Below are 15212 nucleotides of genomic sequence, written 5' to 3' on the forward strand. Positions count from 1 at the left end.
ATAAATATAATTCAATGAAACAAAGAATTTTTCTGTTATTTTCTTTGTATATTAGAGGACAGCTCTCAACAATAGTTGCAAAATAAAGATATCGTATTTTAGTTGTAAAAATAATTTCCCTTTGTCCGCATTATGATAATAAAACGGAAGTTATTGAAGTTACCTAATATATTGACTACTCGTACTTATGGGATAGCATATTTTTAGAACTGTGTTTCGAAAACATGTCGTTAATATGCATACTTACCCAACTCCTATACCAACCTAATTTTTGGTTTTATTATTTTTTCTTAGATTACCTATCGATTTCATCTATGATATATTATTTTTACTTTACTTACCGATTTAAGCTCTTGGAATAATTAAACACTCGACGTTATTATTTACTCTCCCTTCCCGGCGCTTTGTAGCAAGTACACATTGCATCTAATTACTTGAATATATATTTTATAAATGTTACCAGAATTCGAGGATAAATCACGAATATAATAAAAAGTTTACCCATGTGTCCCATGTCGCGGCGTATGACATGAAAAAGAATCGACTACACAATTAACCCACACGTTCTTTACGTCTCACTCTCGATACCACAGACATATTTTGGAGCGAGAGAGACAATTTCACGCGGTACACGTTCTAAGAGAAAAATTCCCGGTAGTACTGCCAGACGCCAATTAGTAGCTTAGTAGAATTTCGTCAAGGGTGGTTCTTTCATTCGTGTTGCGAATACGAGCTAATGGTTTTTTCATGTTTTTAGCAAGAGTTTTAAAATATTGTTACTTTAGACTTAGGCTATAAACAATTGAAGCAATTGCCTATGAATATCCCATATTTCAAATACCTAATTTTTCGCATGTGTAATGACTACACATCACAGTAACGTGCGGATGTATTTGGCACAGAAAGAGAAAAATTGAGCACGAAAATTGACTAATACACGCTTTTGTAGCGAATCACTTAAAAATTCGGATTTGGAATGGCATTAAAAAAAATAATACCTATTCAATTTTCATTCGACGTTTTGTCGCTGAGCTCCACTATGATTTCAGTCATGGGAAGCGATTCTTCTTGGGTCTCTCGTCTGTGGAGGCACAATCTTTCGACGGGCGAATCCTCTTCTTCGCGCCGAAGCGACGCGCTCGGCTCGGAGCGGAGGGAGTCGGTGTTCTGGGAGCGCACGAGGGGGCTACGAAGCTGCATGGAGGCGGCAGTGGCGACACCCCTCTTCCCTCTGTGAGAAACGCGTGCGCTGCTGGCCGAGCGCACGAACGAGACGTCCGTGTTCGGCAGAGAGTCGTTCTTATCCTAATAAAATTATGCTCATTTATTCGACAAAAATCTAAGAAAATCCAAAAATGTACCGAATAAACAACCTACTGGCTATTCAGTATGTCAGAATAACATATTAATTTTTCAATTTGTTGCAACTGAGAGGGAAAACATTTTCGATAAGATAATATGGGAGTCTAGGCATTTACAGGGAGTATGACCTGTCATTGGCTGGTGTAAGTGGCCACTTAATACACTGTGCAACATTCACTATTCTGCCTATGTTTGAACATGCACATTTCCTCAACTCTTCCATCTGTTGGCTTTAGTGAAGTGAAAGAGCTGAAACCTTTATCGTGTGGGTGAGATTCATCCGACTGAACCAATTCACCTACTAGGCAACGCCAGAAAACAATTTTTCAATTTTGTATACTTCTTCTTCTACCAGGTAGTTAATTCAACGATGTTTTGAGTATGTCCAAATGCTTGTAGCCTGGCTGGATTTTCTAACTAGGGAGTTGTTCATATTTAAATTTGGTGCCACAGAGAGAGAAAATATTTTTGAGAAGGGAATATGGGTGTCCAGGCAGAATGATGAATGTTACACAGTGTATAAATGATGACATAAGCAGAATAATGAAGGTTATAAAGTGGTATCTTAAACCAGCCAATGACACGTCATATGCCCTGTAAATGTCTAGACTCCCATATTCCCTTCTCAAAAATATTTTCCATCTCTGTTGCAACAAATTTAAATATGAACAACTCTCTAGGGAAAAAATCCAGCCAGTCTGCAAGCATTTTGACATACTAAAAACATTGTTGACATATTAATTTGTTTAAGATTAAAACAAACACATCAACTAAAACACGATTGTTACCTACCTGATATTGCTTACAAAATCGCAGTACATTAAGGTATTAATTTTTAAATGTAAAGAACAGTTAGTTTAACCAACAATGTTTTATGTCAAAATGTTTGTAGACTGGCGGGATTTCACTTCCTGAGAGTTATTAAGATCTAAATTTATTGCAAGAGAGATAAAAAAACATTTTTAAATGGGAAATATGGAAGTTTAGGCATTATACAGGACCTATTTACAGGATCTGTCATTTGCCGGTTAAATTGAACACTTGACACGCTGTGTAACATTTACCATATTAAAATAGTTACCGTGTTATCAGAACTCGATGAAGTTGGCCGCTTCCGCCCACACTTCAAACACGAGAAGCGTTGCTTGAACTCTTTCTTGAACTTTTCCTGTCAATGACATCATTATATTAATTTATTTCAATTACGAACAAACGAAAAATATTATAATAACATGTTCATCAAATATCTTAATGAATTGCAAAAGCAACAGCAGATTCAAGATGGAACTTTAACTCCTTAGTTTATTTTACACTCTATAAACATATAAGGGCGGGCATATTGCCTTAAGGCAATTTATTTCTACCTACCCAAACCGTTCAGTTTGAGAAAATTACAAGTACATGGACATATTGAATCTTACAATTTTATATATAAATTAATAACAAATATTAAGAAAATAAAAATGCATACTAAAAATTAACACTATACTATGAAGAGAGGAAAGGGGATGGGAAGGAAATAAAAAGGATAAAGGAACGACTTAAATACTTAGAGAGTGACATTTCAATCTTGACTTAAATATAAATGAAGAAGGGGCGTCTATAACATTGGTGGGTAGATTATTCCATAATCGAGCAGCTACTACTATGAAAGGGGAGGCAAGAAAATTAGAGCGATCAAAGCGTATTAAAAGAGTTCTCTCGTTACTAAAACGAAGAGATAGTCCGTGTTGTGTCCAGATGTTTATTGCAACATGTGTTTATGTTTCATTTTTAATTGTTATTTTTGCTATTATTTCTTTGGTAGGCGGACATAAAAGTGTAAATGCATTTGTGTTGATTTTGTGATTTATATGCAAAAATGTTCCTTGTACATTCTTGCATCAGTGGTATTAACAGTACACTGCTGTGACTACTCAAAACATAAATAAACAACTTTATACTCAATATTTGAGTTTTTCCAAATGTTCATAGACAAAAGACTGGATTTCACCCCCTCGGGGGTTATTAACCAGCCAATGACAAGTCATACGCCCTGTAAATGCCTTGACTTCCACGTTCCCTTATTTAAGGTATTCTCCATCCCTCTTGTAATTTGTTAACTTTATACTCATTAAACTTTGGTTTTAATAAATAAGTATGCACATTTGCGTCATATTTTCAGTAGCGCGAATAGTACAAGATGGTCTCAGTAATAAAAATAGACTCATTTCTGTCATTAGTCAGGCGACTACGGAAGGAGGTCCCAACAGAATGCCCGTATGAGGTTTTCGCGTAACCGAAACATCTTAATACCGAGGACGCGTACAATGTTTGGTCGGAGACACTTTTCATAGATAGCTCCGAGAGTGTTCAACGTCTTGGATGAACATATTAAGTTCTCCAAAACAACGTCTTTATTTAAGATGAAGATCCATAATTGGATTGTATCGAGGGGTACAGACCACTGTATGAGATTGCTTTGGGAATAAATATATAACACCGCTGCTCTTTTCATTATTATCCAAATATATATATGTATGTGTTTATCATCACTGTCATACGTTTTATTATATAACTTTTCTACGTTCCATTTTTCGACATGTATAAATTTTTATTATTTATATTTTTCTATTATTATTTTGTATATTGTTTTGATTATTTTGCATATTGTTTTGAATGCTTGTATATTGTTTTAATATGTAAATAAATATTTTTGATTTATATATCGAAGAGTCCCGACTTACCATGGAATTTTCTAACAAGTCGGGACATAAAAAACATATAATTGTATCTATGTAAAATTGTGTATTTTGTGCATTAAATAAATAAATAAATAAAATTCATCGAGTTGTACAAATAGTATTAGTTGGTTCTAGTAGTATAAGTAGACACATTGCTGTCCTATTTTTAATGGTTCAAGAAGTATATCTGGAATATTTCTGTTATTTGTAAAAATTACTTGAATGGTGTTACACAAATGGAGGTATCTGTAAATAATAACCCATTTAGCAAAATATGAGTTCTGTAGCTAAATAATTGGGTTCATTGCTTTCCCGAAAATTTGCACTTTTGCAGTTATACTTTTAGTCTGGTATAATTAGTCCAATGAGATATTGGTCTATCTTTATTAACTTATTCAAGTATCATATAATAAAACATTCAAAATAGTTTTATTATCATGTAGTTTGATGTTTGACGACTCGATATACATGTTCTTCTAATGAAATGATTTACTCTGGAAAGGGGTGAAGATTTCAGAAATTAGAAAACATAGCATTTTTTTGCTTTGTATTTAAGTTAGTGTTCTTGAAATAAATAAAATACAAATAAATCGAATTAAAAATTTCACTATTGCAACAAATACAATATTTAAAACTCTAATATAAAAATACAGAAGCTTGTTAGAGAAAAAAAGGATTGAAATATATGTTTTAGTGTTGAAATACACCAAAATCGAAATGTATAATCAAAGTTGAATGTAAAATTCATTACAGCTAATTTCAACAATGCTGTTTTATTTATTTCGAATATAAATAAATACAAACAAATTAAAAATATAAGTTGGTACTGGTTCCCACCCACCGTTCGGAGAACTTTCTGAACTGTATCAAATATTAATCTAAGCTAAAGCACAAGGCTTTGGGGTAAGTAAGTTCACCCACAATATACATACCCGCTCACTGATGAGTTGTATTTTTTTATGTAAACAGTGAAAGAACTTACATTATAAATTCCGTAAATAAATGGATTGTAGCAAGAATTACTCATGGCCAACCAATCGAAACAAAAAAAGATTATGTTGATGTAGCGATACCTGAAACAAACAAACAAGTATTTAAAAAATCTTAAATACGATTGAACGTTTTTATAATTATAAATAAAGGGCTTTACTTGTTAGATTTCCTTATATCAAACTTGTACCAACGGAAAACTTCACCCGATGTAACCATTTACACCCGGTATAGTAAAAAGGTAACTAATAAAAAAATTACGAACTAGTATAACTATACTAAGCTTATTCCATAGTTTATTTTTTGACTCTGCCACATTTCAGCATACATTTATGAACAAGTTGCGTGGACATGTGCGGTTACAAATAATACTACGTTGTTAGTAACGTAGTGTTGAGTCGGTTGTGGTTCCGTGGTTTAGACTGTCTAGATTTATTCTTCACAATTTATTAAGTAAATAAAACACCCTAAAGAATCTTTAAAAAATATTTATTATTTAATTATAACAATAAAATATGGATTTCAACAGCTTACTCAAAAAATCTTCATACTATACTTGTTCAATTACACTTTTTAACTCCTGCACCGGTTTCGGAGATTTCTTCCTAAATCTTTTTCCCATTACGGTCCATAAATTTTCTACGTTAAAATCTAGGCTATTTCCTGGCAATAAAAGCGAATTAATTCCCAATGATTCTTTAAGCTGCAATACCTTACGAAGAAAAACACCAAAGTTAGTCTCAATAATGTTAAATTCAATAAGGTATACCATCAATACGCATTTAAAAAAAATTCACTCACAGAACGAGTCCGATGGTAAGACGCAGAATCATCCTGAAATACAGGGTCATCATTTTCCTTCAGATACGTTTTCAATCATTGTTGGCACAACACCCTCAAAAATTATTTCATCATATTTTTCAGCATTCGCTGACCCTTCTATAATTATTAAATTACCAAAACACATTTTTGTGATGCATCCCCACACCATGATATAAAGCGAATGTTTAACTGTGGGTGCAAGACATCGTCACTATATCGTTCTCCGGCTTGGCGACGAACTGTCTGCAAACCATCTGGACCAATCAAATTAAATTTTGATTCATCAGAAAAAAAAACTCTTTCCTAATCATTCTCTGTCAAATTTTATTTTTCTTTCGCCCATTCCAAACGGTTTTTTTTTTCATTTTCTGATTCAATAGAGGTTTTTTTTGCAGGTACACTAACACTGACACCGGTAGTTTCCTGTAGTCGTAGAGCCGGTAGTTTAAAGCTGATGCGAACCAATTTCTCAACGATATTTTTTTAAGAACACGATCATCACGTTTAGAAGCCCAGCGTTTTAATCATGTGCCCACTTTTCGGTTTAGTGTCTCACTTTCTTGAATTTTTTACAGAAATCTTTTCACAGTTGATTCATTGTATTGTATTTGATTTTCTATATCACAATTAGAAATGTATTTTTTAGATAATGCAACAATAACAGATTTTTTCCCCAACGAAAGTTGAAGTCTCGTAGTTATTTAGCTTTAAAAAAATAGGGACACTCCAAGAAAACGACTAATCACTGCCAAATTAGGTGTACAACTGAAGAAATTTAGGACTTTCTAGGTTTGTAAGTAGCTATTAATTGTTCCTATAAGTGATAACCCATGACTCAAACCTAGGTTCAATTATTTTAAACACCAAACAGGAATTTTTGTATTTAATCAGTCATTCAGCTATTTATGTTACTGGGGGTGTAGATAGTTTATGCACAAGAATTTTTAGACATACTTTATCAAAAGTCTTGCTAAAATCAGTATAGATTGAATCAATCTGTTTTTGTTTCTTAAAAGTTTCTGAAATAATATTTTTGAATAAAATAAGGTTAGTAAGAGTTGAGATAAATGACATAAATCCATGATGTCCATATTTTACTCAAAATATTTTAATCAAAAAGTTTTGGAATAGCGGATTGTATGCATATTGATATGTAATTTGTGATGTCATTCCTATCTCCACTCTTAAATATCGGGGTTAAAAAGCTTGATTTCTGCAATTCAGGAAAATATCCCTCTGTCGATGCATTTTTTTATAAATATGGATGGTATTTTGTCGGGTTCATAACTACATTTAGATTTCAATATTTAAATGCTTCTTTCTATATTCGACAACTCAATGTAAAGGCAGGAAAGCTGTAAATTTGCATTATTTTTGATCACTGTTTTATTGGCTTGCTGATAATTTTGTTTGTACACACTATTGAAAAAACCTCAAAAAAAAATTACAGTTTTTAAGGAATAGTGCATAACATATGGAAAAGAAGTGTTGTCGTTTTTAAGAGTTTTCGAAGAATTAAATAATTTTTTGACATCGCTTCTTACCGAATTTTCAAAACTGTTTATATATTTATTATGGCAACTGAGAGAAAACTTTGTACATTCGTATCTAAACTTCTTAAAAATACTTTAATCAGACCGTTTTCCAGACATTTTAAAGATTTTATGTGCTTTTTTTTTCATGTAAATAAGATCAATCGATTCTTTGCTAAACCATAATGGAAATAAAAATTTGTTCCATTGGAACATGCGTATCAATTGATGTATATAAGGTGTAATAAAACGTATCAACAACATTATTTAAATTATTCTGTAATTGTGTGTTTTAAAAATAACCAATTAGCATTTGAAAGGGAATCACATATTGTCAGATAGTTTGCTTTGTTAAAATCACGGATAGACTTTACCGGCTCAAGATTTTTGTACCAAAACTATACATACTTATATCTAGAGCAGGACGATGTCCATCAGGTGCAAAATCAATATCTAGTGATTCACATACAGATGTAGATGCATCGCTACAAAATACTGGTCTTAATGTACGATTGTTTTTAATTTTTTACATAATTTAACTGTTTGAAACTTAGATACTAAGGCATGTAAATGATTTATTTTTTAACATCTGTTATGTTATTATTATTTACATATGTATTTTAGTATATCTTGTGTCCTACATTATATTTGGAAGATTATAGTCACAAATTATTAAACATTTAGCATCAGAATAGAAAAATTTCAGAAGTTCAGCTTCTTTATTATGATTTTGGTATACATTCGGGTAAGATAACGGTGGAACAACCAATCACTATTTTCAACTTGTTTAAATTTAGTAGTACATAAAGACGTTTCACTTTATTATGCACAGTCTTGAGTTTTTTGGATATTAAACTCTTATTGGTAGCCGTCAACGCACCACCTCCTTTTGTTTTGAAACAGATGTCATTATTTCTATCGAAGCGATACACCTTGTGGTTAAATAGTCCGAGTTCTGCAGTTTCGATGTCAAGATGAAGCCAAGTTTCCGTGAAGACTAAAACATAGAGCAATAATGTGGGTGCGATTTTTCAATACTCCCGTAGTTTCGTACCACATACCTCATAAATTTTTTAGAAGAATTTAATTTTTGATTACGATTTAAGTTTTTTGGGATTGTAGATATACTTTTGGGTACAGCGTTAATATATTTAATGGTTAACTTATCTTCCCCACTCTTAATTCTTGATTCTAATTTGCTCTTTAGGTTGGATAATTTGTTTCTCTGATTTATTGGGAGATTCAGTTTAATTCTTAGTCACCTTGGCATTTTCGATTTGTTCCGTAGCAGTTGCTTAGCTAGAGAAGCACCTAGTATAGGTTTAGCTAACAATACTAATTTTTTATTCCTTTTACAGGACGATGAAGTGCTTATTTTATCGAAATCTCAACTAAATTACGGCCTTCAACTGTATTAAAATGATAAGTTTATTCATAAAATGTAGCCTATTAAAAACTTGCGTTAAATATTCTTCTTCAATTCAATAAAATAAGTCGTTTTTTCGTCGTCCTGTAAAGAGGACAAAAATGACTAACTCAGTGTTAATAGCAAAGGGACGATTTGCAAACTTTATTAACACTCGTAAAGAAGAAAGCATGGTTAAACTTGTTAACAGTCAGTCAAACAGATACCAGTAAGTATGCCGCATTAAAAAGTGTATATGTTGAATGTAAGAAAAGAGTAAAACAAGGTGTGTGTGAAAGAAAATAATTACTTAAAGAAAGTGAGGGAATAAAAATGACAAAAAATTTCCAAGAAAATATAAAAATATTCTGGAAAGCAGTTAAAAATTCCTAAAAAAGTAAGGATAGTGGATGTATGACAGCGGTAATAGGAAACGGTGGAAAAATTGTGACGAATGATAGTGGAATTAAAACGAGATGGAAGGAATATTTTGAGGATGTGTACGAAACGCACACAGGAAATATAGCCAGCGCACCACCTTCTCAAGTTAACATAAATGCAAACGACGATGCGAAAGAGATAAGTATGGAAGAAATTAAAAATGCTGCTAAGTATATGAAGAATAGGAAAACGCAAGGTTATGATAACATTGCCACAGAGTTACGAAAAATCGCACATCGTTTATATTTACCAATAAAGCATCAAAATAACTACGTGGTTCACTTTTTGACTGGATTCTCTAATCAAATATTTTAGGATTGAACTTTGTAAGTGGACAGAATCATCATCATTCCCTTTCCGCACCAAATGGTGCATAAAGCACTGCATTGGTACACCAATCGCAGCGTATCTTGATATTTTTATTTATGCATGAAGATAAGATGATCGGTCTTACGCTTCAACTACCAGTCCAAGGACATATTCTGGTGTGAAGGAACCCTTTCAAATGAATATTTCATATCGACCCTGTAGGAATCGAACCCGAGACCTCTTGCTTGGTTGAATCACACTCTGATCATTACACCACGAGTAGACAGGATACTACAGAACAAATTGCACATCGTTCATTTACTATTAAGCATCAAAACACATACGTTGTTCACTTTCTAACTAGATTATCTTTTCAGATTGAATTTTGTAAGTGGACTGGATACTACAAAACAAATTACATATCGTTTATTAACCAATCATCAAAACTAATATGTGATTCACTTTCTGACTGTATTTTTTATTTTAGTATTTTAGGGTTGTATTTTTTTATTAAATACTTCAAAAGAAATAACTATGTTCATTCACATGCATGATTCTGTATATATTAATCACTCTTATTTATTTTTGTTAAAATTTAAGTACAAAAATATGTGTAATTTAACAAATTTCTTGCTAAAAGCAATACCTTCCATGTAGGTACGTTATACGAGTATGTACAAACATTGAAATACTTTTAAATTTAGTCATTCATAATTTTCAAACGAAAATATTACAAACAAACAAAGTTTTACATCAAAGTTTACTCGCAATTTTCGAAAAATATCTAATCCACATCATTGATTTCTACGATGTATAGTGCTATTTTAACCTTTCAATTATGTCATGTGGAATAAACAATTCTCATCCGATTTCAATTTGGAAATTGAATAAATAATTCAAGTTTAAATATCGTAAGTACGTTATTTAATATTAAATTACATTCAAGCGGGCAGCGTACGGGAGTTGTACAAGCAGAAATTATATTATAGTCATGGCAACGGGCGCAAGAAAGCGACCGTCGTGTTTGAGGCGGATGAGGAAATGGCAGCCATAAAAATGTAACGTACAAATAAATCATTTTTTCTAAAGACGATTTTACCAAGACAAAAATGAAAACCTCTTAAAATGTATTCTCGAAATACGCTGTTCGGCTGAAGTAAATAGAAATTGACGTTCCTAGAGGGAGAAGATTTTTCTAATCTAAATAATATATTTGAAATAAAATAGTCAAATTTCACTGAAAAAAATACAATGATCTGATAGACTAATAAAAAAAATATTCGTTTTCTATCATTTTTCATTTGTAAATTTCTCGATTCACAAAAGTGCTTTGCATATTAATTATCAATATTTTGTTGAAGAACTTATTTTACGAAATGTCAAATAATATTTTTACGTGAAAACCAATATTTACAAAGATATTTAAGTGACAAAAAATATCCAATTGACCAAAACATTTATTCGTTTTTGCATTAAGGTATTTCAATTTCCAATTATTTTTAAACGGCTGAAAGGTTCATTTGAATAACAAACAATGATTCAAATTCTAGGGAAAAAAAAAAACAGTAATTACGATTTCGAATAAAAAGATGTGACCGAAAAAACATTTTTATATTAAATAAATTATTGCGTACCAAACTACATCCCTGTTGAGTGGGGGGGGGGGGTGAAAGTAATGTGAAACGTATAATTTGTATGGCAATTATTTTTTATTTATGATTTTTAATGTATTAACAATATTTATTTAAATAAATGTTAAAACATCTGTTTCAGATACATATTTTATTATGGATTCATATTATTTACGGCTATCGCTAAAAGAACACAAATAATATTGTAACGTGAGTTGCATATTTTTTTTCAAAATTTAAGCGAGAATAAACAAAAATTTTATATGGAGCTATTCTTTTTTGTCCCGACTACTGAAATTGAAACGAAATTTTAGTTAATTAACCCAACCGAATACCTAAGTCTTCATATTATGGATTTGCGATAATTTTTTGGCTGGAAACTTGAGTTTTTACTATTTATTTATTTATTTTAAAGAAACAAACAGATGACAATGAAATAATAACATTTTAAAATCCGATTCAAAGACAGTCCAGCGAAGTTTCCAAATAAGAATCATTCATATTATTAAATTATGTTACAACAAAAGGGTGTGTTTATGTGAATGAGAGTAAGTGTAGATGTGTGTTTATGTGCATAAGTGTGGGAGTAAATATTCAGGTGTGTGTAAGTCTGAGCATCATTAAATATTAAGTGGGATTGTATCGCAGCCAGAAATAATAAGTCTTAACTTATTTTTTTATAAATTAAGGGACATGCAAATATATCAATAGATGAAAAAAATAGCATTATAGTGAGAGCAAGAACGATAGAGGAAAAAGTGTTGTGCATAGTTAGTGCTACCGACTGGCAGATGGAATAAATACTTATTTCTTGTCACGCGAAAGGGGACATTAACATTTACTCATATAGCATACTTAAATTTTCAGACCATTTTCTAAAAGTCGTTAAAATAACTTGTGATTGAAAAATGGAAATCGAGTTGTGGTAAAGCGGGATTTGAACCTCGGACCTTTGGCCCGTGAGTCCACGATACTACCGCGGGACTACAACTCGGTTATTGTACCACAAAAACATAAAACCGACATACCGATTTGAAACCACACGCTTTTAGTAAGCATTCCTTACATGCACTGATTATAGTTCATGAAAATGTTTGATACTGTGCGAGTAACACTTGGAAAAAGAGTGAGGGAGTAAAGGGAGGGTCGTAAATTTAATATGTATAGGGTGATTATAACAATGGAACATCGTTTAATGGGCTTAATTGAAAGGTTGATCGAATATTGATACAAGGGACATTATTTTTTATAGCTTTCGTAGTATGAAATGTTTCCATATTACTTTACTTCAATCCTTTATTATTTATAAATAAGATTTTAACTTTCGTATCTTTTTTTTTCATTTTTTTCTTTTTATCTTTTATTCAGTAAACATACCGTATCAACAATTACATAGATTTATAGTATACACAGTTAGACCTAACTCTAATATACCAGTGAAGTTTGCATTTTATATTGTCTTATATCTAAGGTTATCAATTAACTCACAATTTACTGACTATAACTACTAACTATTAACAATAACATATAATATAAGAAGTCTAAAAATTAAAAAATTGTTAAAAAGTTATTTTAAAGTTTATAGTTAGTATTTACATAAGCGGAAATAATATAAAAGTAAGCAAAAAATCTTTATAAAGTTATGATTAAAATTGATTAGGTGATTAGTGAATTCGTAAAAACTGTAAAGACACCTCATGTCTTCTTTAACACGAATACCAACATTTCTTGATGTTCTTCCAACGTAAATTGAAGGACAAGAATAGCATTTAAATTGAAAACAATCAAGATAAAGATGAAAAGTAATAGTTTACCAATATTGTTATTTGTACAATAGGCAGGTAAGTCATTATTTAGTAAAAAATTTGATACGTTTATGAATGTAGTATTTACGTAATGGATTCTTCTTCATTTATTATCATTAATATTGTTATTGTGATTACGGTTAACAGGATATAAAAAACGGATGATTCTTGATTTTTCTTTAATTTTCTATTTAAAAGAGTATTTTTAAAATTATTTTTGTACCCGTTAATCGCAATTCGTTAGATTAAATTTGACTCACTTTTAAAGTTAAGTTTAGCAATATAAATGTTTATTAAACGATGCAACATTAAATGGAAGGCGGAATGTTTTTGGGAAGTAGGGTGGTTGGGTGATTTATCAATGACGAATACCCGTGTGAGTTGATTTTCAGAATTTTTCATTCTGTTTGATTATTGATGTTGGTTAATAAATGTCAAATATAGACAATTAAATAAATTGTATTTTTAAACTTTTCAGGTGAATGTAACTTTGTCATCAAAAGTACTTATAAAATTAAGAAATCAAGTTGATTGACTTTCAGTTCCAGTTCAAATAAATGAAAAAAACATCATTGATGTATTGTTTCCATAAGAAGACATTACAAGAGTTTCATTAAAATATAATCAGACTTTAATATTTTAACCTCAATGTTATATAAAAAAATATCAGCAATGTTTTGAGCTCGTCCAAATTTTTTTAGACAAAGGCTGGATTCAACACCCTAGGGAGCTGTTAATATAAACAATAACATTTGTACACAATAAAAATACCATAACAATAAAATAAATAACATTTTACAGAAGGTAATATAGAAGTCTAGGGATCCACAGGGCTTATGACCTGTCATTGGCTGGTTTAAGTGGCCACTTTACGCACTGCGTAACATTCACCGTTCTGCCTATATTTAAACATTTTCATTCCTTCGACTCTTCTATCTGTTGACGTTTGTGAAGTCCTGAAACCTTTGTTGCGGGTGAGGTTCATTTGATTGAATTATGTCACCTACATGCTAGGCAATGCCTGGAAATATTTTTCAATAGTTATACTTCTTCTTGGACCGGATAGATTTATCAACAATGTTCTGAGTTTGTCCAAATTTTTGGAGAGGACTCAATTCAACCCCCTAGGGAGCTGTTAATATTAACATATTACAACAGACATGAAGAACATTTTACAAAAAGGAACTCAGTTTGTACAGTAGCCACTTAAACCAGCCAATGACAGATCATAGGCCCTGTGGATGCCTACACTTCGATTTTCCTTTCTGTAAAAAGTTCATGTCTGTTGTTATGTGTTAAAAAATATATCTGCAACCAAAGGGCTTGTTGGACTTTCCATCGCGAATCCTGAAGTTTGGTTATCGTATTTTTTTTATTAAACCGGTAAAAATTTTGATTTGCAAACAACTTAAATCATTTGACATGTTTTCTAGTAAGTCCGATGATTTCAGGATATCTTAAATAATTTATTTGGAGGACGAGACTTAGTGATTAGATTTACGACGTCAAATGATATTAAGTTTCTTAAACCAAAGTTTCTTTTTGCTTCAAAACCTTAATTCCTTCCGTTCTATTTCTTACTTTTAAGGTATTAAGCGGCCCGTATTATATTAATGGCCTTTGCGAGTTAATTATCTATTTAAAATAAAGTTACAATAAAAACGCCAGAACTTAGTTAACGAATTCGTGAAAATATTTTTAAATCTTGCTTAAGAAACGTGATTTTGTAGATTAAGAAATACGATAGTCAGATTTATGATTCATTTTTCGGAGAAGTTAATAAAGTTTGTCAAAACAAATTAAAAATTATTTTGTTTAATATCCACATACTTTTATTTTTTAATGACTTCTTTTGTCTAAATATTAATAAGCACAATATGGTGAATAAGTTAAAAAACCGGGATAGAGATCCTTTTTGAGAAACTAATATAGAAGTTATGACCCGCCATAGGCCGTCTAAGGGATCACTTTTTACGCTGCTGTACATTCTCCAGTCTGTCATCGTTTGAAGATTCTAATTTATAAAAAATTTCTATAGTTTTCGCTGATTTTTTTTTTGTATTTCAATATTTTCTAAATTATTCATTAGAATACCCTTATTTGTGACAGAATGTAAAAGTTAAATTTTATAGAAATGTAAAGAATGGTTTATATCCATAATATGGTTTGCATATTCAGAAAAACTTGTGCCA

The 15212-nt window shown here is 31.3% G+C and overlaps 1 protein-coding gene across 1 annotated transcript in view; it reads right to left on the reverse strand.

Annotated features, from left to right (window-relative positions):
- Window positions 1-802: 802 nt before the first annotated feature.
- The window catches only part of LOC148282512 (RYamide receptor-like), an 86197-nt gene continuing 71787 nt past the window's right edge, over window positions 803-15212 (reverse strand). Inside the window, exons 9-11 of the mRNA XM_088224993.1 lie at window positions 5068-5158; window positions 2444-2530; window positions 803-1305 (exon numbers count right to left, since the gene is read on the reverse strand). Of these exons, the coding sequence (XP_088081119.1) occupies window positions 1003-1305; window positions 2444-2530; window positions 5068-5158 (481 nt within the window). The 3' untranslated portion in view covers window positions 803-1002. The remainder of the gene's footprint in view (window positions 1306-2443; window positions 2531-5067; window positions 5159-15212) is intronic.

The sequence above is a fragment of the Micrasema longulum genome, unplaced genomic scaffold (assembly GCF_059751315.1).
Source record: "Micrasema longulum isolate JH-2025_06_02 unplaced genomic scaffold, ASM5975131v1 h1tg000322l, whole genome shotgun sequence".
Lineage (NCBI taxonomy): Eukaryota > Metazoa > Arthropoda > Insecta > Trichoptera > Brachycentridae > Micrasema > Micrasema longulum.